The 23880-nt window shown below is 42.5% G+C and overlaps 1 protein-coding gene across 19 annotated transcripts in view; it reads left to right on the forward strand.

Moving 5' to 3' along the window:
- The window catches only part of TRPM3 (transient receptor potential cation channel subfamily M member 3), a 791340-nt gene that overhangs the window by 719318 nt on the left and 48142 nt on the right, over nucleotides 1-23880 (forward strand). For 17 of the 19 annotated variants that reach the window (XM_058565673.1, XM_058565675.1, XM_058565677.1 and 14 more), the window contains 3 exons: nucleotides 5942-6070; nucleotides 10757-11008; nucleotides 17225-17399. In XM_058565673.1, the coding sequence (XP_058421656.1) occupies nucleotides 5942-6070; nucleotides 10757-11008; nucleotides 17225-17399 (556 nt within the window). Of the gene's footprint in view, nucleotides 1-5941; nucleotides 6071-10756; nucleotides 11009-17224; nucleotides 17436-23880 lie in introns of all 19 variants that reach the window. The other 2 variants (XM_058565668.1, XM_058565669.1) reach the window with 1 other exon arrangement.

Below are 23880 nucleotides of genomic sequence, written 5' to 3' on the forward strand. Positions count from 1 at the left end.
CATCCCTGCTTCTCTCCAGCCACAGTGAAACTGTGCCAGAGGAAGGATAGCATGTTCGTATTTTTGGCCTTTCTCGCAACCAGCTACACACCAGGCACTTGAGTCAGAAACAGTATAATCCGAGTCTGAGGCCCAGATGACTCAGACGGCCAGATGAGGTGCTTTTTGTGGGTCTTGTAGGCTAACACTTAATGCTGGCTTTAAACAAGGTGTTCTCGACCTCAGCACTAATGACATTTTGGGCAGAATAACTCTCTGTTGGGGCAGCTGTCCTGTGCATTGTAGCATGTTCATCAGCATCCCTGGCCTCTGTCCACTGGATGCCAGGAGCACTCTCCACGCCCCAACAAGGACAACCAAAATGTCTCCAGACATTGCGAAATGTCCCCTCGTGGGGCAAAATTGCCACCAGTTGAAAACCACTGCTTTAAAGTATGGTCTTGAAAGAGGATAGGAAATTATCAAAATACAGATATTAGATTTTTTTAGTGAAGTAAAAATTCAAATTTATTAATGTTAAAAAAAGAAAAAATTTGCCCCCGGAAAATAACTAAGGCATGCAAAAATCATTTCTATTTACATATTTTATGCAGATATATATTGTTATTACCTTGCAGAAAACAACTTAGTAGTGACAAGCGTGGACTTTGGAGTCAGGCAGCTTAAGTAGAAATTCTGTCTATGCCTCTTAGTATTATTGTGTGACCTCAAGCAAATTACTTTAGCATCTGTCCCCAGTTTTCTTAAGATGGGGATAATAATAGTACCTACTTCATAAGGTTTAGCAAAGATTAAATGTGTTAAAATAAGTAAAGCACTTAGAACAGTGCCTGGAACACGTAAGCACAATGTAAATGTAACAGTTGTTATTCCTAGGCTAGTCCCATTGCAGAGCAGTGGTCAGTGTTTTATTCATCCATCCACCCAACAATAATAAAATATCCTTTATTCAACACTTGCTATGAGACTATTCTAGATGCTTTATATATACACCTTCCCTAATCTAACGGTTTTACCAGATAATTTTTTTACTGCATTCTACCCCTAGGTCTATCCTTTCTCTTGTACTAGACTGCCTCCTCCGTTGTCTCCACCTAGAACAGGGCTTGACAAACTGCAGCCCGCGGGCCAAATCCAGCCCACTGCCTCTTAGTGTGGCCTGCCAGCTAAGAATGGCTTTTACATTTTTAGAGTTGAAATAAAATCAAAGGAAGACTAATTTGTGAGACATGAAAATGACATGAAATTCACATTTCAGTGTCCATAAATAAAGTTTTATTGGAACATAGCCAAACTCATTCGTTCACCTATAGTCTGGCTGCTTTTGTCCTACGACTGTTGAGTTGCTTACTTGTAATAGAGACCATCTGACCCACAAAGCCTTAAAAATTTACTATGTGGCCCTTTACAAAAACGTCTGCAGACTCTTGACTTAGAGCATTAAAGAAACCAGTAGAAGTAGTAGTATCAAGAATTTCTGTCACCTTTATTAATAGAGTACTCACTTCTTTTATCCTTCTGGGGCATCTCTCTTTTCTCCTTGATCTGTGTTCAGTATTTTTCTTTGTTTTTTTTTTTTTTTTTTGGTGAGGAAGATTGGCCCTGAGCTAACATCTGTCACCAATCTTCCTCTTTTTTCCTTGAGGAAGATTGTCTCTGAGCTGACATCTGTGCCAATCTTCCTCTACTTTGCATATGAGATGCTGCTACAGCATGGCTTGATGAGCAGTGTGTAGGTCCGCACCTGAGATCCCAACCCACAAACTCCGGGCTGCCCAAGCAGAGGACACGAACTTCACCACTACACCTCCAGGCCGGCACCTTCAGTATTAATTTTACTTCCTTGATTCCTCTAGTCCCATTTTTCAGCTGAGGCAATCTGTTAGCCAAGAATGTTTTTAAATCACTAATGCCCTGGCCAGTGGTTCTCAGCCTTGACTACACATTGGAATCACCTGAGTGTTTTAAAAAACACCTGGGTTCTATTTAATCTATATCTTTACCTATAAAAAAAGATACCTGTGTTCTATTCCCACAGATTCTCATGTCATTGGTCTAGGGCACAGCCTGGGTTTCAGGATATTTCAAAGTCCCAGGTGGTTGTAATGAGAAGCCAGGGTTGAGACCCACTGCCACAGACAGAGGGCTGAGGTTTTAGCCCAGTATTTCCAAAACTTCCATGATGATAAGGGGTTTTGTTAGAAATGCAAATTCCTGGCCCCATCACAGACCCACTAAATCAAATCTCCATGGAGGAGCCTGAGAGGCTGTGTGTTTAACAAGCTTCCCAGATGAATCTTGTGGTCCAGGAAGCATGGGACGCACTGCTTTCCTTGTATGATACATGTCAGGTTGTGAAGTTGCCTCTTTGAGAAGTGGGGCTCTTGTGTCCAGCTCTCAGCAAACCCATCAGACTGGATGTGCCAGTCGTGTTCGATTGTGTTTGCACAACATTTGCACGACTTTCAGAAATCCACAATTATATATTGACAAAGCCCAGGCCTCAAGGAAGTACAAGGCGATGAGGAGTGCGCATCTTTTAAATCCCTAGAGATGCTCAACAATAAAATTCAGCTTTAGATCAAAGGTCCCATTTGCTTCTGGTTGTGTTCTTTTCTGTAAGAGTATTTCACAGGCTGATTTCCGAAAGTATCCCCTTCAACACCCCCAAGGTTCTAAAAAGTAGGACACACCTCATTTCCACATAACCTCACTTCTGTACCTTAGCAAGTTTCTGGAGGAGCAGTTCGGCTTCTCTTCTGTTCCGAGAAGAAAGGAGGCAGGGATCCAACTGGCTTCCAGACCTGGTTTGTGAGAGAGCCCGTTTCACGGTTGCAGCTGGAGAGGATACCAACTCAAGGTGCGAAGTGGTACCAGGTCAGAGGGCAGGGTGTGTGCTCTGGGCTTCTCCAGCAGTGACAGACTCCTTCCTCTGCTAACAGCATGTGCCCCCTCCACTCTTGAGGGGCAGTAGGAATAGGCCTGGGAAGAAGTAAGAAATGGCAAAGCCCCACCAGGGGTCCACAGGCAACTGCAGCAGGCTTTGGGGCTTGCATTTCATAGTTTAGGAGTCATGCATCTTGGTTAATGGCAATTTTATAGAAAGAATATTTAAGCAAATTAAACACAAATTTTTATAGGATTTCCACCGACTTAAGAATATAAGGTTATGTTTCTTTTCAAAGCTTTGACATTCTACACACAGCTTGTTAAAGCTTATAGAGAATATATGTGTGTGTTTGTATATGTGTATATATTTTTTTCCCACACACACACACCGTTAAAGCACGTCATGTTAAGGTAATCTGCAGCAGGGCCCCAAGAATGTTGGAGAGTTCTGAGAGAGGTTGCTTCCAGAACAGCAGTCAATCCTCTGTTTGCCATTTAAACATGTTTAAAGCCCTATTTTCAGAAGTCCATATTTTGAGAGTTGTCCAAAAATATTATATTTTAGCTTGATTATGGAAAGAAAAGATCATTATAGAGTAACTGGAACTTAAAGAACAGGCAGGAGCTAAAAAGGATGATCATGGAGGAAGCATAAACCATAATAAGGGCAATTTTAAAAAGAAAAAAAGAGGAGAGAGATGAATAATTAACAGGGGATCAAAAGGAAGCAAGGACTGAGGTAAGAGGAGACAAAAGGAATAGAAGTTTCTTGAAAAAAGAGACGAATAATAATATTAGCCACCATTCAATGGGCCTCTAGACTGCATCGGGAGAGAGATATATATTTCCCCTCCACCTCCCAGTCCTTCCAAAAGCTCTGTAAGGTCGGTAGCCATCATCTCCATTTCACAGAATGGAGGCCCAGGCAGGTGAAGTGATGTACACAAAACGGTAGAGCTTCGAAGCACTTGAGCTAGGATTTAAATCCAAGTTCCACGGACTTCTGCATCTACAGTCCTTCCACTAAACGCCATTCCTTGCACCAAGTACACTAGACCTGTATTCAAAGGAAAGAGGCAGGTGGAGAAGTTACTTAAGTGCTAAAATGCAGAGGTTCTGAAAGAATTGTGGGTGTGTCTCTGGGCCTACGTGTGACAAGAGAAGATAATGCTTTGGAATGTTTTAAAATGAATTGGGGAAAATGATAAAAACCAGGGCAGTTAACAAGATTTATTTCACCTAGAAGCAACCGCATATGATCCAACAAAGAGAAGGAAGCAACCAGAAAGAGAGAAGGATTTCAGGTCAGAAGGAAGCTGAGATCATATTTTAGAGTTTAACCATTGAAGTCCTTTCTTTGTGTTTTGTAAAATGCAGTAGTTGCAGGGTCTAGAGAGTAGATGCCAGTGTATAATAGTAAACAGGAACCGTATGAAGCAAATTACATTTTAAACAGCATCCTACATGATTTCAGGTAGAATAGACTCTTGGTAGGTGAGGTTTTCACAGTGCGCTAATGATCCCGAAGGGGAGGGGTAGGAACTGAGGCCTGGGTTACAGTGACGGTCCTGAGGGAGTGGGTGTCCAAGTGGAAATCTCTCAGGTGGAGAATGAGCCTGCTGACCCTCCAGCATCGACAGAACTGCCCCCATGCTTCCATATGTGCTCTCATTGGACTTCAACATATGTTTGCCCTTCAAGAGATGAGAAATTATATGGTTGTGTCTGTAAATGCATCAACATAATAGGGTCTCAGAAAATACCTTTGACTTATATTAATAATCTGTTTATTAATTTTTTGAAAAATGGAAAGAAAGCAAGAGGGTGGTCCCATTAGAAGAGAAAGCAGCATTTCTCTAGCTCTATAGGGCTGCCGGGTCCCCTTTGTATCTCCTAGCCAGGCTACATCTTTCTCCACTTTCTAAGCTGCCTCCGGGGCTCCAAATCATACAGTACTTCCAGAATTCTCAAGGCCTCAATCCTTTTGCCCACACTGTGTCCTATTCTTTGCTATGTGGGCTTCGAAGAGTACAGATTTGACTAAACTCACTCTTGGGTCCTACTCACAGCCCCTGAGGCTCCTAAAGCCAGCAATTTGAGCCATTGCCTAGAGAAGATTTAGCTTATATGCCATGTCCCCTAGGGTGAGTGTTTTCTCCAGCCTCTTATGCAAGAACCTCACCAGCCCTCCTACACTCCACCCTTCTACACATAACTGAATCCCCCAGTGACAGTCACCAAACCTGAACCCTGAGGAGTTTTCCCGGGACACCCAGTGATTCAGCCAGTTCCATCAGGGTTCAATCTCCGGTGCTAACCCGACCCCAAGCGACAGTCAGCCACACAGACCCATTCCTTTCTATAAATTGCTTTGTCTTCTCTTGTTTTGTTTCAAAGAAGGAGAAACCAGGAGGGAATATCCCAGCTTGCACAGGGCAAGAAGGTGGTATAATGGAAAATAGGTAAAACTCACCAAGGGCACTGCCAAGCCAAGCCTGTTAAGGTAGGAGAAAAAAAGAAGACATTAACTAAGAAGAGAATTAAACTGGTGCTCTGAGATCAATTCCAGGCTATTTTTATGTTTGTTTGACCAAATTACAAGTATAATATGCGTCTTCCTTTCCTTCTCACAGACATTTAATCTACCTGGCATTCATTAGGCAAAAATCTACCGTGCTGCCCTAGTTCAACATCCTGAGGCTCATGCATGTGCAAGAGCAGCCCCTGGAAGAAGAGGTTCCCTTTTAGCCAGGAAGACACGAGAAACTGAGTAATTGCAAAACCAGATGACGCGTCATGACGCTTAGGTACAAGCGAAGTACGGGGCCCCAGAGACATGTGTGAGGGTCAAAAGGAAGATTGCATATCAAATTATTTCAAATATTACAGTCTTTTTTTGTTCTTGTGATAGTTTAGAGCTTTGACGTTCATTTCGTCATGAATTCTGGGTCCTGCTTGCTGACCTTGCCCTGTCCTGCAGTGCAGCGGCCCTGCCCCGGGGCTGGGCTCCCGGGTCTTAGCAGCCAGAGCGCTGTATTGTGTTTCCTTACAGCTGGCGTACATCGGATACCTGATGCTCTTCAACTATATCGTGTTAGTGAAGATGGAGCGCTGGCCTTCCACCCAGGAATGGATCGTCATTTCCTACATTTTCACCCTGGGAATTGAAAAGATGAGAGAGGTAATCGCTTTCATAAAAGAGAACATAAGAGAAAGACAGTGGTTAGTTACATTTGTGGATGGAGAGGAGAGGGGGACACTTGGGATCCAAATTAAGCCAGAAGACTATTTTCTCTAATGCTGCCACAGAAATAGTGGACTTGGCTTCGAGAGCTGCTGACAAACCTGGGGAGGTTTATAGGGTTGTTTATAGGGTTGTCACTCCATGCCTGCTTAGGATTTAGTCTATTTTCTGCTAACATAGCTCTTGCCCCAAAAAAACCCTCCAGTTGTTTTTGATGCTATTGACACCTCCCTTTCCTCTTCCCTATAAACATGACTTTTAAAGTTTTTCCACTTTTAACTCCCATTGCAACCCCTTACTCTAGGTCTCTTTGGACACGGTCTACCAATAGCTATGATTCTATTATATGATTAATGAATTTATTCATTAATTTATTCTCTGGTTTATTCCTTCTCAACATTTATTATGCACCTGCTGGGCACCAGCCTCTCCACCAGCCCAAGGCGTCACCGAGGTCAACTGAGCATATTTCTCATACTGCAGGTTGAGCATGTGGGTCCCTCTCTTCTCCTCTCACCCCCGTTGCCTCAAAGGAGCCATCACAACACCACCCCCATACGACTTACTTGAAGTCAAAGCTGGCCTCAGGGCCCCATCCGAGTTAGAGCCGCTAAAATGAATGTGGTCTAGCAATGGTCCACCAGAGGGCTCTGCAACCCTGCTCAAGGCACTCCCATTCTCGCAGAGAAAAGCCCTTAGGGAAGGCAGGCTGGTGTGGTAGTGACGATTCCTCTGCATTTTCCCCTGGAACTGCAGTCAGCAGGAGAGGCCTTTTCTGGAAGAATAGCTCCCTGTCAAGTCCACTGTACCCTCAAGAGCTCCAGAACAGTCCTACTTATTGTACTACAGTGAGTGGGAAAATATATTGGGCTCCATAGACAAAAGGATTCCTACAAATCCACCTTCACCTTTGCCTTCATTACTAAAACAGGTTAAGAGGCCCTGACCATCTTAGGTTTTAGCTCTAGAATGTTCTCCAGAGAAGTGGATGGAGTATATATTAGATGCCATAGTATTGGAATCATAAAAAAAAAATCTCTTATATATATTTAGAGCCTTTCTCTTGGGTTTTTAACCTGCTTTGAGGATATTTAAATTCTAACCAGCATGCCCCCATCCTGAGAGTTTGGAGGTGGGTTCGCTAGTCCCATTTTATAAGGAACTGGATTTTTTTTTTTTAATGGATGCCTTTCCTTGTCTTATTCCAACTAATTGTCAACACTTAGGTCTTCCCATTCACAGTGCCTTCTACTTCCTGCCCAGTGTTGTCGATTTCCCACTTGCAAAGTGAAAAACAGTAATAAATTGCTTTGGTCTTTGTGTAGCTCTCTGAGAACCGAGGCCAGCTCTACTGAGGGTTCTGTTGCTGGGAAGTGCCAGCTCACTCTTGTGATTTAACACCCAGATGCATAGTCCTTCCCCATGATAAGCAGAAAAGGGAAAGACTTGAGCAGGGAGATTGGAATCGCTCCAGGGACTGGAGAAGACAGGGAGCAGTCTGTACTCCCCAGACTGTTCTGGAAGAGGCTGCCAAGCAGGCAGGCTGCCAGGAGCCTCAAGGCCTGGATATCCATTTCTCCTGAGGCGGCATGTAATAGCGGAGAGGGCAGGGCTTTGGAGGCTGGGGTCAGCAGGGGGTCACCTGAAGAGTCCTTGCTTCTGAGGAAGCCGTGGGGAGGGAGGCAGTGCCCACTTAGTGTCTGACCTTTTCCTCTTTAGCCACCCCCTCACTCTCCCCCCCGCAGTGTGTCTGAACCCATTAAAGAGATGTTCAGCCCCCAAGGGGTAGAGGACCCCACAGGTCCTGCCTTCGTGCCTCCTCACGGTCAGCACGCAGGCTTTCTGGTTTTCAGACGCAAGATCCTGGAAACATGGAAAAGTTTGTAGGCTTCCGTGCCTTCCAAGGGTTATACAAGGAGGGCTTTGTGGTTTCACATGCTGCCCTCCCCTTCCCAGCACCACATACTTCTGCATGTAGTCACCAAAACAAGCCGCGGTAATCCCTTAATAGCAGGGAACTGTTGACACCAGTGCGTCGGTAGACGTGATCTCATTTGGGTCCTCCTCCCCACACTCTCTGAGGTAAATGGTGCGGCTCTTCTGACGTCCCCACTTTACAGGTATGGGCGCCAAGACTCAGCGATTGAGCAATTTTTCTGTATCCCACAGCTAGGAAGGAGAGCTAGGTCTTAAACCTGATTGATCCGTCTCTAGGCCCGCCTCTCCTTCCGTTGCCCCAGTGGGTTCCAAGCTGTGACGCTCCTCACAGCCCCAGGATCCTAGAGAGGTGCCTGAGAGCTGGCCGGAGAAGGGAAAGGGGCACAGGGTGGGGACTCGGCATTTCACTCCTGCTTCACCCCGAAGCACTCTGCTTTTCTCTCTTATGTTGAGATTTCACAAAAATATTTCCACTATTTGAAAAACTTATACTGTAAACCTTTGTGTTTAACAGTTTTAGGAAAGTGCGGGCAAAGGGTTAGAGCAACTCTGAGGCATTCCCCAGCCCCTGCGCGCACACACACATGCAAGCACACAGACCATTGGCTTAGTTAGGATGCAGCGGGGGGGTGAGAAGCCAACGGGACAACAGCAGCTGCAGAAATTCCTGATGGGTTGGACAGTGGCTCTCAGCCTGTGGTCACCCACATGACCTGGGAGCTTGTTAGAAGTGTAAATCCTCAAGCCCACACCAGCATACTGAAGCAGAAACTTCAAGAATGGGGTGCGGCCATCCCGAGTTTCACCAGCCCTCCAGGTGATTCTGATTTATACTAAAGGCTAGGGTTTAGTAATGAGGACTACAGAGAATGAAGAATGAGGCTACCAGGTGGCTCCTGGCATCTTGCTCAGCCTTCCAAGCCCTAGTCTTGAACTAAGACCTCCCTTCTCTAATATTTCAGGCCAAGGTAAACCATTAAAGTGACATGAGGATTTAAATAAGTAGCTACAGATTAGCCCCATCCCCAGTCTTGGCTCTCCTCTCCTTTGAGACGTCCTGAGTGGGGATAGTGGCGGTCATGGCTCAGAGAGATCAAAATCTCAGGGGTAAGCACAAATGATTCACGGAGTAGCCCTGCTGCATAGCCTCACTAGGCTGGCCTCCCTGGCTCTTCACACCCGGGGGCAGGCTGTGGTGCAGGATGGGCAGCAACTCCCGCTACCCAACTGGGCATTTCATACAGTAGGTGGCAGCAAAGGGGCCCCTCTAGATATAAGGTAAATCTGAGTATTGCCCAGCAATTAAGATATACAAGGGACTGGAGAATTACTGTGAGGTGTCTATGCCACAGTCAGTCAGTCAGTCAACAAATATTTATTGAGTGTCTATTATGTAACGGGCCCTGGAGAACAAAGAGTCTGCCCTCAAAGTTTACAGTCTAATGGAGAGAGATGATAGATGATAGATGTAGAGAGGGTTGCATGGATAGATAACAGCTAGAGAGCTAGATAGTTAGATAGATACGCACACATGTACACTCACATATACATGCATACAGAAGATGTTTACATATTGTGATAAAATCTTCAAAAAATAAAATGGGTAATGTATTAGAGAGTGACTTGGGGATGTGGAGACCACTGCAGGTAGGGTGGTCAAGGCAGGCTGTCCTAAGAAGGGGAAATTTGCATAGAGACCTTGAAGAGGAGCCAGAAATGTAAAAATCTGGGAGCAGGAAATGCACAACAGAAGGAATAAGTGCAAATATCCTGAGTACAGAATGGATTTATTATGCTTAAGAGCAGACCGCTACGGCTGTGGGGTAGGGAATGGGGGGAATGTGGTGGGACGTGAAATGAGGAGACCGTGAGGAGTTGGATCTTTATTTGTAATGGAAGCCATTGGGAGGCTTAAGTATTCAGTTATTGTAATTTGCTTTAGTTTCTATTGCTGTTGTTCATCTGTCTCTCAAGTCCGTCTCTTTTTTAAGCTGAGGTATAATTTACCTGTAATAAAATGAACAACTCTTAAGGGTACAGCTTGATGAGTTTTCCCTACCCATGCAACCGTGTAATCACCACCCAGATCATGGCTTAGGTTGTTAAAGATCGTTCTGTGTGCTGTTCAGAGAATACACTGAGACTGGGTGGGCAACAATGGCGGCAGGGATACCAGTTAGAAGGTGGTTGCGATCATCTAGGAGATGTAATGGGGCTTAGAATAGAGTGGCAGAAGAGGAGGTGGTGAGAAGTGGTTGGATTAGGTTGTATTTAGAAATAGAGGTGATAGGACATGTTGATGCAGAGGATGTGGTTGTGAAAGAGAGGAATGGAAGAGTCCTCCTAAGTTACTGGCCTGAGTATCTTAGGATGGTGATGCTGTTTACTGAGATAGAGGAGATTTGGGAGATTTGCAGAGTATTAGGAATCAATAATTTTATAGCAAAACCCTAATGTGTATCTTAGCATTGTAAGGCAACCCAAAGAATCAAACTTATTGCTTATGTCTGCTTCTAGAATATTTGCATCTGGATAGCCTAAGCTTAGCTCAGTTGTTAGGCCATCCAGATTCTCTGAGTAGATACAGGGAGACAAAATGTCAGCTAACAGACCAAGCACTTTCCAACCGGACTGAAAAGATAAACAGAAATCATACCTAACCCCACTCTCTTTCCTGCCTTTTAGATTCTGATGTCAGAGCCAGGGAAGTTGCTACAGAAAGTGAAGGTATGGCTGCAGGAGTACTGGAATGTCACAGACCTCATAGCCATCCTTCTGTTCTCCGTCGGAATGATCCTTCGTCTCCAAGACCAGCCCTTCAGGAGTGACGGAAGGGTTATCTATTGCGTGAACATCATTTATTGGTACATCCGTCTATTAGACATCTTCGGCGTGAACAAGTATTTGGGCCCATATGTAATGATGATTGGAAAAATGGTAAGCAGGGTCTTCTGATTCTATGTTATGAGTTCTCAGAGGAGAAGTGGTTATAATAGAAAGAGGGAAATAATTCATTTGGGTCTGCTATCAATGTCTAACTGAGATGGCCCTGGGGGTGTTTTATTTTTTAATTCCTTTTAAGTATGTAGGAGTTTGACTACATCTATATACATAACTGGAGAATTAGCCATCACTCACTCATTCACTTACTGACAAAAATATATAAGCATCATCTATTTTGTGCCAGGCACTAGACTAGGAGTTGGGTGTATAAAGATATTCATTCCATGAGATTGAAGATGAGCGAAAGAGAGAAGTAATTACTATACACTGAGAGAATGCTGTAATAGAGATGTGTATAAAGTACAACGGGAGCATAGAAAAGAGAATGTTGGTCAGGGAAGGCTTCACAGGGAGGTTACATTTTAGCTGGATCTTGGAAGAGGAGTGGGTCTCCATTCCAGGTTTTTAACAGATTCTTTTTTCTTAATGAAGTTCTGGAAAAATGTCTTTCCCTACACAAAGGGAAGGAAAACATAGTTTATTTGGTTCTCGTTGAATTAAGTTGAGTTAGGTTGAATTTGAATTGAACATTAAGTTCTATCAATATATCTTGTGTTTTGTTACGTTACTGGAAAATTATGTCTGTCAAAAACCAGGTTCCAGAATGATTCTGCTACTTATCTTTTTCTTTAAAAAAAGAATCCCAAGTGTCAAACTAATATGCTTCCCCACAAATGGCTGTGGATTTGTTCTAATATTCCTTGATCATACACTAGTTACCAGACTTTCTCCATAAAGAGTGAGCCCTAGAGGGACAGCATCAGTGTGAATCTGGGAGTGTGAAAGTAAATCGGCTCCCTCTCCAGACTCACTAGAGGAAGAATCAGAGCCTGATGCTCAGAAACTGGGTGCTTTTTATCAGTTACCCCACTTTTCTAAGTGTATCCCCTACTTAACCTTTGCAGGGCATATGTGGAAAAGCCAAGTGCATCTTTCGTCCTGTAGCACACACCTCTTACTGAAAAACCTCTTTGCTAATACCCTCTACTCCACTCCTGTTGTATGAGCTGTTGAAACCAACAATCGATCAATAGATGTTCTTTACCATTCTCACTCAAGTTTTACCTCATTGCTGCCTACCTTTCAGTCAGCAAATCAATATTTATTATTATTATTGTGTGTGTGTGTGTGTGTGCATGTATGTGGCTCTACTGAAATGAATCTTAAATAACCAAGACTGTTCCTACAAAAGCACTGACAAACTCTTGAAAGAAGAGGGAGAATTTGAATCGTAAAGGGAGGGGTTATGAGACCTTGAGCAATCTATTTAACCTCCTTGAGACTCAGTGTACTCATTTCTAAGTAGTAATAATAAATACACATCTTGTAAGGTTGTGATGATTAGAAATAACACATGTAAAATGGCCAACAGTGTCTGGTTCATAGGAGGTAGTTGGTAAATTGTATCTGTTATCATTATGTTCATATTATGTTTGTTAAAATACAATGAAAAAAGGGAAAATTGATGCTCTATTCCTGCTCTATTCCTAATCATTTTGTACAAAAGCTCAGTATTTATAATACCAACATTGTTTAGGGAAAATATCACCAAGCCCATTCTAGAGCAGGGAAACTTAAATTCATCAAGCTTGAGTTACTTACCCAAAACCGAATCCCAGTTCAATTGGGGATTTTTGACTAGGAAAAAAAATGTGTATCTTACTCTATTACACTGCCTGTTATATCATCTTCTTTATATTTTAGTAATGAATTTGAGATTGTGATGAAAATTCCTATGTCTAAAAGTGGAGAGTCTCAACTTGGAAGAGATTTAGGAAAGAGAATTTGTGGACCCTTCACGAGTTTATATATAAAAATGTGTGGGTGCATGAATTTTTTGGACAGAGAGGACAAGCTTCCATGAGATTCTCAAGTGGACCCAATGAAAGTGAAGAACTATAACAGCTGCAAAATTAAGCCAAGTTTTCTCAACCTTGACATTATTGATATTTTGGACTAGATACATCTTCGTTGTGCGGGGCTGTCCTGTGCATCGTAGGATGTTTAGGAGCATCACTAGCCTTTACTAACTAGACGCCAGTAGGGTGTATGCGCATGCACGCACACAAAAGCATCTCCAGACATTGCCCTATGTTTCCCGGGGGGCAAAACTGCCCTCTGTTGAGAACCACTACATTAGGTGATTACATAATCTGATTGATTGCTTTTTCTAATTGATTGTTACCTTATTTTATTTCAATAAAAAAAAATCTGAAAAGACCCAAACAAACCAAATATATTACTTTAAAAAGTTCGGGTGGCATTTAAATACTTGAAATAACTAAAGTCACACTAATGCACAAGATTATTTTAAAATCCATGTCTATCATTTTAATAATGGCATAATTATCTCCAGTTTTGACTGGAATGAAACCTTACTATAGAGTGAGTTAAGAGAGATGAACTGCATTTTCCTACCTTCTAACTTATGAATGACTTCACTGAGTCAAGAATAAGTAGAAAATGAGTATATTTGGGGGCTTCATTCTCTTTCATGGGGCTTTTAAGATAATGAGTTCAATAATTGAGTCACTGATCCAGAAGGCAGGTAAAATATGGCTGTAGAATTTATCAGTGAGCCAGACAGACTGCCAGGCTGGACGCTAACAAAATGTGCCCAGATGTGATTATATGGAAGCCCCTCCGCATTAGAGAGTCCCTATTCAGTGCTGAATAGCCAAGTAACTCACTATGCTCTGAGGTCTAGGGACAGGCAGGTGCTGAGATCCCGGGACACGATACTGATCAAGTATGATTGCAGTTGATCTCTGGATCCAGGATCACTTAATGGAACCCTTACCCTTTCCTTTATATTCCACTTCTCAGTGGGATTCTCTAAGCCTAGTACTAAGTTCACTTATATAATGCAGAATAAAAACAACAAAAATAGCTACTACTTCCTATGTGCCAAATACCATGTCAGACATGTCATCATCAGTACACCCCCATGAAATAGGTTTTAGTATATTCACTTAACAATTGAATAAACTGTTACTGGGCAAGGGACAAAGACAGGATTTAAATTCCTGTCCGACTAACTCCACAGCCTGACCTCTTTCCAATTCTAATAATAATACATTAGCATTTACAGAGAACTACTCACACTACGTGTTTCACGTATTATCTCATTTAATCCTTACAAAAATAATATGCATTAATATTGTTGTTGTTATCCCCCTTTTGAAAATGAAAAAACCAAGACTAAGGCAACTTGCACTAGACCACCTAGCTATTTTTACTAGCAGCGCCGAGATGAAAACTCAAGTAGTCTGACACCTGAGAACACGTGTTTAACCACTACGGTATATACCCTCCTCTACAGAACACAACCAGAGAATATTTACAAGAATGAGACGGAATCGGTGCTCTTACTATTGAACCAACTGGACAATTTAGCTTTAAAAACAAAAATAGCCAGGGGCCGGCCCGGTGGCGCAAGCGGTTAAGTGCGCGCGCTCCGCTGCGGCGGCCCGGGGTTCGCTGGTTCGGATCCCGGGCGCGCACCGACGCACTGCTTGGTAAGCCATGCTGTGGCGGCGTCCCATATAAAGTGGAGGAAGATAGGCACAGATGTTAGCCCAGGGCCGTCTTCCTCAGCAAAAAAAGAGGAGGATTGGCGGATGTTAGCTCAGGGCTGATCTCCTCACAAAAAAAAAAAAAAAAAAAACAAAAAAAAACAAAAATAGCCAGCCCCGGTTCTCACTAATAATGTTCTGTTTCTGCGCTCCACTCTATCAGATTTTGGTATTTGGAAACTAAGACTTCTTTGAAATATATGAAGTTGAGTGTTTGGGAACAATGTTTCTTCTTTGTTTTGACCCTTTGGAGAGATATCACAATCAATCTGAATGAAAACAGTCCTGAGAAATTAAACTAGAACAGTTGCTGTATTTATTGGCTGAGTTTTCTTGGGTCAAACTAGCTCCTAAATCTCATGAGTACACACCTTCCTCTCTCCACCCACCTCTTAATCAATCTAAATAAACATAACATGAGGGACCCATGTTTTTTCATTGATAGAACTTTTTGTAAAAAAATGATGGAAGAATTTTACAAAATAAAAAAGAGAGAGAAAGGATGAAAAACAGACCCATGTTTCCTATAAAACTATTTCAACACAGCTGGCTTACTCACTTTTAAGAGAGTTTTGAGGCCACTAAGTTGTGAAGGAATGACTAATTAACTAGCATATATTTTTAAGAACAGTGAACAAATATGAATGAATGTCAAATTTTGTGAGATTCTTATTTAGTTTCAAGGTGAGACGATAACTGAGAGATGGATTTTGAAGTTGTCTTCGAAAGTGGATTAATTGACCTAAAATATATTGGGCCTCCAGCATCCTAAGGCATATAGGAAGGCCGTAATCTTTTTTTTTTTTTTTGGTGAGGAAGATCAGTCCTGAGCTAATATCCAATGCCAATCCTCCTCTTTTTTGCTGAGGAAGATTGGCCCTGGGCTAACATCTGTGCCCATTTTCCTCTACTTTATGTGGGATGCCTGCCACAGCATGGCTTGCCAAGCAGTGCGTCGGTGCGTGCCCGGGATCCGAACCTGCAAACCCTGGGCCGCCGAAGCAGAGCCCGCACACTTAACCACATTGGGCCGGTCCCTGTAATCTTTTAATTCTAGTAATAGTTGCCATGGAATGTATTCTTTCAAAATAAAATTTTATAACTAATTTAAAGCCTTTAATATCGTTGATAACATTATCAGGAGTATTTCTTTGTGGCTGGGCATCCCTTCAAGAAATTTGATATCCCAGAGAAGGTATTAGGTGGTTTGATGCAAGGGATAGAAACCAAGCTCCAACTAGCTTAAGCCCAGGAGGGATATATTGACTTATAGCAGTGCATGATGGAACTGGGCTTACGAGCTTCTGCAACCAGGCCCTCAACCACTGTCAGGACATGCTCTTTCTCTCTCTCTGGAATATCTACTTCATTCACTCTGGTCAGTTTCCCTAGCGGGGGACTCAGCCTCAGACACTCTGAATTCGCATCATTACAGAGAAAGAAAGGGAGCTTCTCTCTCCAAGCCTCAGTTGAAAAAAAATCCGAAGAAAGGATTCTGGTTGGCCTGTCTTTTGTCACATGCCTACCTCCTATCACTATTGACAGAGGGTGAGGTACCATGATTAACTTAGCCTGGAAAAGTCACCTACCTTTGTGGCCAAAATGGGTGGGAACTCCTTCTAAAAGAAGGAAGAAATAGGTGCTGGCCAGACAAAATAATAATAATTACATCCTCATCTATTTTTGGTGATAAAAGGAAAATAATGTGGCATATGACAAACGGATCCTGGATAACATGTATCATGAAAACAAGCAAAAAAAAAAAAAAGGAATAAAGTGGAACAAGAGTCAACATTGTACTTGAATGGAGTTAAGAGAATTTTATAAATATATTGAGATGAAAATCCAACATTTCCACAGCATGCACAGGAATGGGCCATTAGGCAACCTGATTCTAATGCCTATGGAAACACCCTTCATGTAGGATACATACCCTGATAGGAAAAGTAAGTACAGAAAGAGTGGTTCTCTGCGAGACTGGTTTGTGGTAGAATACCATGCAATGAAGTGGGGCCACAAGAATACGATGGTATATGACGGCTATTTGGGTTATCCTAGCTTTGTTTACAAATGATTGTTTTCTTGAGCTTTCCAACTCTTCATTAGCCTTTCAGAACTTAGGGAATTTACAGCATTGCAATAGTTCTTGAAGTAGTTCAACTATCCCAATGCCAATTTTGCTAAGAAAAAAGAGATCCAAGGAGGGCATTTGCCTCCCCGGGGAGCAGAGAAAAAGTTAGCACTGCATTCATATAGAAACGCAAGCTTCTGTGTTATATGACTCCATGCCTAGTCTTGACTAGGTCCTGTAGGCAGCAATGGAAAATGAAGGAGTTGCATTGTGCATGCACTTTTTTTTTTTAATGATTTTTGAGTTACTGATAAGATTCTATGGACATTGGCCACAGTAGACCAAATGTCCTCTTACCTGGACACAGCTGTCTGTCTAAACATCCTTTATCAGCAGTCTCAAAAGTGAACCTCCTTCAAAGATTTCCATCAATGTCAATGTCATAGGAACACTCAATCATACTGGTTTGCCTTTGTTTCTCTCTCTGCTTCCCCACCCTTTCAGATGATAGACATGATGTACTTTGTCATCATTATGCTGGTGGTGCTGATGAGTTTTGGAGTCGCCAGACAAGCCATTCTCTTTCCCAATGAGGAGCCATCATGGAAATTGGCCAAGAACATCTTCTACATGCCCTACTGGATGATTTATGGGGAAGTGTTTGCGGACCAGATAGACCGTAAGCAAGTTTATGATTCTCATACACCAAAGTCAGGTATTTAACTTCAATTGGGTCATGTCTTTTCCAAGTTCATTTGTTTGTTCTCAATAAATGGCTCAAGATAGAGGACCGATTCCTAGCTTGCTATCTTGGAGGAAAAAAAACAATTACAGAAGGTGAATATGCATCTTTAGCAGAGTAGTCCTCAGGTGTTTCTTCAGGTATGTCCTTTCTGTGACAAGAATCAACATCTGGTGTGCCAAATTTGATCAGGAAATGAACCATTTAAAAAGGTCTAAATTCTTTGGGAATTCAAAATCCTAGGGCCATGTGTTGAATATTTCAATATTAGGAATATATTATGTCACTGCTCCTCACCACTACCCCAGCCCCCAGCTTTAAAAAATAAATTCCTTGGGTTTGACTTGAGAACAAATAAACAATTCTCAATTTCACCATCAGAATTCAAGGGTGAGGGCAAACATCTGCATGGTGTTTTCCTTGTACTGGAAACTATTCTCTAGCTCCTTTTCCCACTGTCTTAAATTATGTGCTGTTGAGACTGAAAAGAAGCTAGTATTCATAGCCTGGAAGTGTGGAAAATGCCTTAGGTTATTAACTGAGTTGCTTGCTGTAAATGCCAGAAAAAAAAATAGTATCCATATCATGAAGTGATTCAGTGTGGAGAGAGAGAACCAGCAGGCCGCAGTGTTTTATGCCCTAATGGATGCTGATTCTCCATAATAAACACTCCTCTTGTATCGAGTTTGAAGATAGTTGTATCCTAGGAGTCTGTTCCAGCATTTTATTTGGTCCAAATGTCAGGGCACACCAGGCATTGGGAAATTATTTGGGAAGAAAGCATCAGGAAAGAAATATATTTCAGTGTGGAGGAGCTGAATCCCAGGAGCAGCCATTTCCCATTTTCCCTGAGGAGTTGAGCTCTAGAAATAACATCCCTCTCACATTGTTGAATTAACATTTTTTGCTGACAGGCCAGCCATCTGAGCCCTGGACTGTGGACGTGGATTAGGGTTACATAACCAGGTAGTATAGCTTATTAAGAGAGGAGCAGAGACTAGTCAGCATCCCCCCCTCCCACCCCCACCAGTCCCAGGTAGGATTGAGACCAGGAAAATGAGGACAAAGCACCAAAGAGTGTGAGTCCTCCAGGCCTGTGAAGAGTGTGTGTACACTGGCAACAGAACACACCAGTACGTCATTTTCCCTTCCGTGATGGATTTTGAACAAATACCCTTTCCTTCTCAAAACGAGTTATCTGAGGCAAGAAGGCTTTTTGGAACACCTAATTGGAACAAATATTCATTTCATGAGACTTAGCCAACTCACTGAGGAAGAATTTTAACTCTATCTCCCAGTTGCAATATCTTTGGTTGACAATGTGCAACCTTCACCAACACAGCTTTCCAGGGACTGGGGAAAATTCTTTTGGAATCCTACTTTCAGATGGTGCCTCAAGGCAAAACAACACTTAAAAAGCCCACCTATGATTATTCTCCTCAGAGATTAAGTCTACTATTTTGCCCCAAGAAATTGCTTTTCCACTTAATTATTTTGCCTTTTCTAGTTTTCCTTTCTTTCCAAATGAGATTAAGCCCCCATGGGTGTTCTGACAATGCAACATTTTGGGATGGGAGAAGGAGGGAGGTGTAGGTGTGTTTTATGAATGGGATTCTGTCTGTCTCTCTACAAGTGGCCATTTATTGATGTTGTACTATGAACCCAGCCTAGTGCAACAAACACCACCATCTGGCTGAATACGAGGATCTATTATTGCTATTTTAAAAGAAGGGCTGATTGTAGTTTAGAACTTGAAAATCCCCCAGAGATGGAAGAGAGGTGTTTTGTGTGAGTGAAGTACGAAAATAGATTTCCCACATTGTTAATTAGATCTGCGGTGCTCTACGTCTGTGAGAATCAATTTCTACCCCAAATCCCAATGTGTAACTGACCCAGTCTTGGATGGATGCAACCTTCATGACACCCCTCCCCCAACCATTTACCTTCCTTTTTGACATTCTGAAATTGACTGCAATGGTAGCCACTATTCTAAGCTAAATCAGCCAGTTTTCTGTCTAGAGTGCTAAAGAGTATTTGTCCTTTCTCAAATGGGTGTAGAAGGCTGCCCCCAAATCTGTCATTACATTTGGCCAAGATCATTAAACATCCGTGTCATCTAAATGATTTGATTTTCATGTTATGGCACTGGGTGGGCACAAGGGGAGTGGGTGACTGCCCCACCTGGTCATTCAGAACTGCCCGGGAGACCCAAGTACTAAGCTATTTGAGAAAGGTACAAATCGTTTATGCTGCCCTACAGTGTCTTGCCTCTTTTCTGTGCCGTGTCCAGGTTGGTTTGTGAAGCATGTGTTCAGGCTGATCAGATCTCATACCCACCTGGACCCACAGCCCTGCCCAGGGTCTACCAGTCCCATGATGTGGATGTGCCCTGTGTGGGCCTCTCCAAGTGCTGCTCATTCACACGCACCTTCACAGAGCAACTCATTTCTAACCTAATGCACGCGCTCCATATCTAACTCTCTTTGTTTTTAACTGCAAAATTGCTGAACCCATTTCATGTTTGGGGAAATAATCTTTCTTAATTGGGATGAACATATATGGATGTATAACGGGGCCCTGGGGTGGGTTATTAACATCTGTCTTATGCCTTAGAAAGGAGGACAGCTTTAATACCCTCACTTCTGGGAGGCGATGTTACCCAACTGCAGATTTTTGATATACATTCCATTTTTTTTCCTCATAGTTTGTCCTAAACCTAGAGACTATTAATAAGGCCAAAAAAGCTACAGTAAGACTTATAAGGTTACTTTCCAAATGTGCTTTAAGACCAAAAGAAAAAGAAAAAGAATGGAGTCACTGTAAAATCACAAAATAACTTCAGTGCTTTTCACCTCTAAACCGGATTGGATTAACACAAATGATAGTCCAGCCTTAATGTCAATTCTCTGTAGAGGCTAAAATATTTGCTTTAGTGTCGGGAGCAGAAGTGAGTGCAAGAACGTGATTGGAAGCAGCAGATAATGACACTGGGGAAGGGACGGTGATGGTCTGCTCTGCCTAGACACTTTGCCTAACACCTTGATTTACTGATGGGAATTGAATTTGCTGTCGCTGTTTGGTTGTTTTGTTTTGCTTTTGTTTTTTTCAAATAGTCCAAAATCGTCTCAGAGATTTATGTTGTATATAATACTAGCTCTTTAAGACCCAACCTGCGCGCTACCATGAGGTGACTTGGGCTCCGGATTGCTAAATGCATTGCTACCAAATGATGACATCCTTTTGGGCATCTCATTAAGGTGACCCATGTGGCATGGCTTCTGAGAGCTAGTCAGGATCCCACTGGAGCCTGAGGGGAAAAAAGCCACTTAGAGAAGAGAAGCAGCAGAATACATTTCCAGCACAGTCATGTTAAGGCCGGGGCAAAGCTAAAATTAGATGGACTCCCGCCAGCCAAAAAATCTGGTTCTATGTTTTGGTGTGTGAGGTACCAGGAAGTACACCTTTGTTGGCAAAGAAAATGGGGTGTCTCTGGCTTCCTCAAGCCTCTGAATGAACGAGACTTCCCTTTATTTCCAGGGCATCCTGGTGTTGCCTGCCGTACGCGCAGATTCCCCAGGCTGTACCAGGGCAGGGGGAAAATGAATCATGCTCTTGAATGCATTAAATCAGAGTCTAAATTTAGTCCTTCTTTCTGCTTCTCTGAGTATTTTTACAAGTTTGGGTAGTAATGTGGAAGCAGAATGTCCAAAACTTACTTTCTACCATGACAACTTGATATTATTTGGCTGTTTCCACTCACCCTAAGTTAACTATCCAATCTACTTAATGCATGGGTCAGGTTTGTTTTGCTCTTACTGCCTAGGGCTTTTCCATCTGAAATGAATAGGTAATCTGGAGTAAGAGGGTTTTTTTTGGGGGGCGGGGGGGGTTGTTTGTTTTTGCTCTATTTTATTTATTTATTTACTACAAAAGTTTTTCTATAAAAACTCTTTGTACCCTTGGTGTCTCTGTGATGTTGACTGGATTTCAAGCGTTGTTTTTGTCAGGAAACAAGGAGCATGTATATGCATGTAAAACTAAAACACTCTCCTGCGTTACTTTTCTGCCTCAAATTACTTGTTCCTCACTTCAGGTGTGGAAATTAGGCTAGCTCAATGCCAGTCTCTAAAATATGCTTGCTGTGGTGAAGCTTAGGACAGCATGAATGAAGGAGATGGCTATAGTTATGAATTTCAGTCATTAGACTCCAGTGCTGGAAAGTCCAGGCTCTGCATCTGTTTGGTATTCAGGACTCATTTCCCCAGTGGATTCAGAGCACATTAGTGCCTCACAGCCACAACATGGGAAGTGTTGCCTGACCAAGGAAAATATTTTGGAAAAGAAAAACTTGAGCCAGCGCCAACTTTTGGGAAAGGGGGAATTGTTTTGCTGGGCTTTGTTTTTGCAAATTTCTAAGGAAGAAAGCCAATATGAGGCATCACTCCCATTTTCTGTCCCTTACGTTCTAGAGAATACCCTCCCAACTTGTTTGCTAATGCAAACTGAGGCTTAGCAGGTTTACAAACAGCAGAGATATCTGCAGACAGGCCTTCGTGATGATTCAGTGCACTACTGTGATCAACATTTGTTCCACTATCATAATATTCATTTAGCCTTGGCTCACAGGTTGGGCTCCATTTTTAATTCATTCATTCTTCATTCAATGGATATTTATTTTGTTCCTACTATGAGCTGGACACTGAGGTGCAGTGACACATGTGACAGAGACATTGCCTTCAAGGAGTTTACAGTCCAGGAGAGGAAAACTGACATTGACAATATATATGTGGAGATGGAGCCCAAAAAAGAAAATAGTCAGTTCTCCCTAGGGTGCGAGTAGGGGCACAATAGATGAAGCCTTGCAAAGCTGAGCTCTGAAATATGAGCAGATATTTGCGAGGCAGATGGGAGCAGGGGTGTGTGCAGGAGAAAAATGGCATTCCAAACTGAGATTTAGCATGGAAAGTTCCAGGCACAGCAGGTAGTTTAATATGGCTGACTGTAGGGTGAGAGGCAGGAGGCAGGAAGCAGGACAGATGGGTCTGAAGAGAGAGATAGGAGTATAGACGTTGGAGGACTTATGCTCCATGCTTAGGATAGTACCATGATCTGATATATGTTTTAGTCAGAGCTATCAAGCAAAAATTTAAAAGGTCCATAAATGGGGTAGCTAATGCAATAGCAGTTGGGATGAAGAAGATAGGCAACGTGAGATTTTAGGAAGGTAAAATCAGAAGGACCTGGGCAGAAGTCACATGGTGCAGAAGACGGTAGTTGGGGAAGTAGATGAGGATTTAAAATGGAGAAGTTGAAGGTCACTGCAAGGCTTCTGGCTTAGTCTAAAAGGTAATATCATTTACTGAGATAGAGAACCGGTAGGGAGGAACTATGAGGGGAAGAGGATTTGTTCAGTTGGAGCTGCACTGAATTTGAGGTTCCCATGGGAATTCCAGGAAAACCCTGAAGAAGGCTATTTTGTATATAGAACTCTGGAGCTAAGTAGAAAGAGCTGGACTGGAGATATAGATTTGGGGATCAATAATATAACTACCAGTTAGAGCCGTGGGCAAGCTTGCCAGGGAGCAAATGTAAAGAGAGAAAAGAAGGCCAGAGTAGAACACTGACAATGGAGGAGTCAGTAGTAGCAAATGCAAGAGAAGAGTCCAATTAGGTGAATATTTAGAAGAGTCCATTCAATTAGACCTTTAGGAAGTCACTGGTAACTTTGGCCAGAGGATTCTCATTTCCATGGTGAAAGCAAAAACCAATTACAGTGATATAAGAGTAAATGAGCAGAAGGCAAAGCATTAACTAGGAAAGAGGGAGAGAAGTGTTGTATATGTATGGAGCTAGGGGGCGTTCAATGTAGTGGGGCTTTGAGAAGAGTAACGTCTTATAATTGCCACTCAGGAAAGTCACTGACTCAGTACACATCAAAGAATTGCTTAGGGCCACCTATTTGCATAGTTCAGTTGTCTGTTTTCTCAGTCAAGACTCAGCAGCCCAGATCAGGAAAAACAAATGGTTGGATTAATCCAAGATTGGAGCTTTGCTGTGCCAGTATGGCAGAAAGAAAGGGAACTAGGATTTTTGAAGATGCTTGCAAGTATTCTTGAAGTTATGCATTATAGGGTCTAAGATGGAGGGAGAAGAAAATAAAGGTATAATGTTGGTAAGTACCTAGGCAAAAAAAAAGAATGATCAAAGGACTAGAGTTAGCCTGAGCACCAAGTGCACTGAGAATTAAAGATCCTGAGAGTGGTGATGATAAGATGTTGTGGTCAATGAATGGTAAATTAGCATTCAGAATTAAGAGGTGGAACAATATAGAATAGTGATAAGGTCTGGGGGCGCTATGAGAATGGGTTCTAGGATATGCTGGAAGTGAGGCCAAGCATCTTGAAGCTAGGTTCTTGTG

Source organism: Diceros bicornis, chromosome 22 (genome assembly GCF_020826845.1).
Source record: "Diceros bicornis minor isolate mBicDic1 chromosome 22, mDicBic1.mat.cur, whole genome shotgun sequence".
Classification (NCBI taxonomy): domain Eukaryota; kingdom Metazoa; phylum Chordata; class Mammalia; order Perissodactyla; family Rhinocerotidae; genus Diceros; species Diceros bicornis.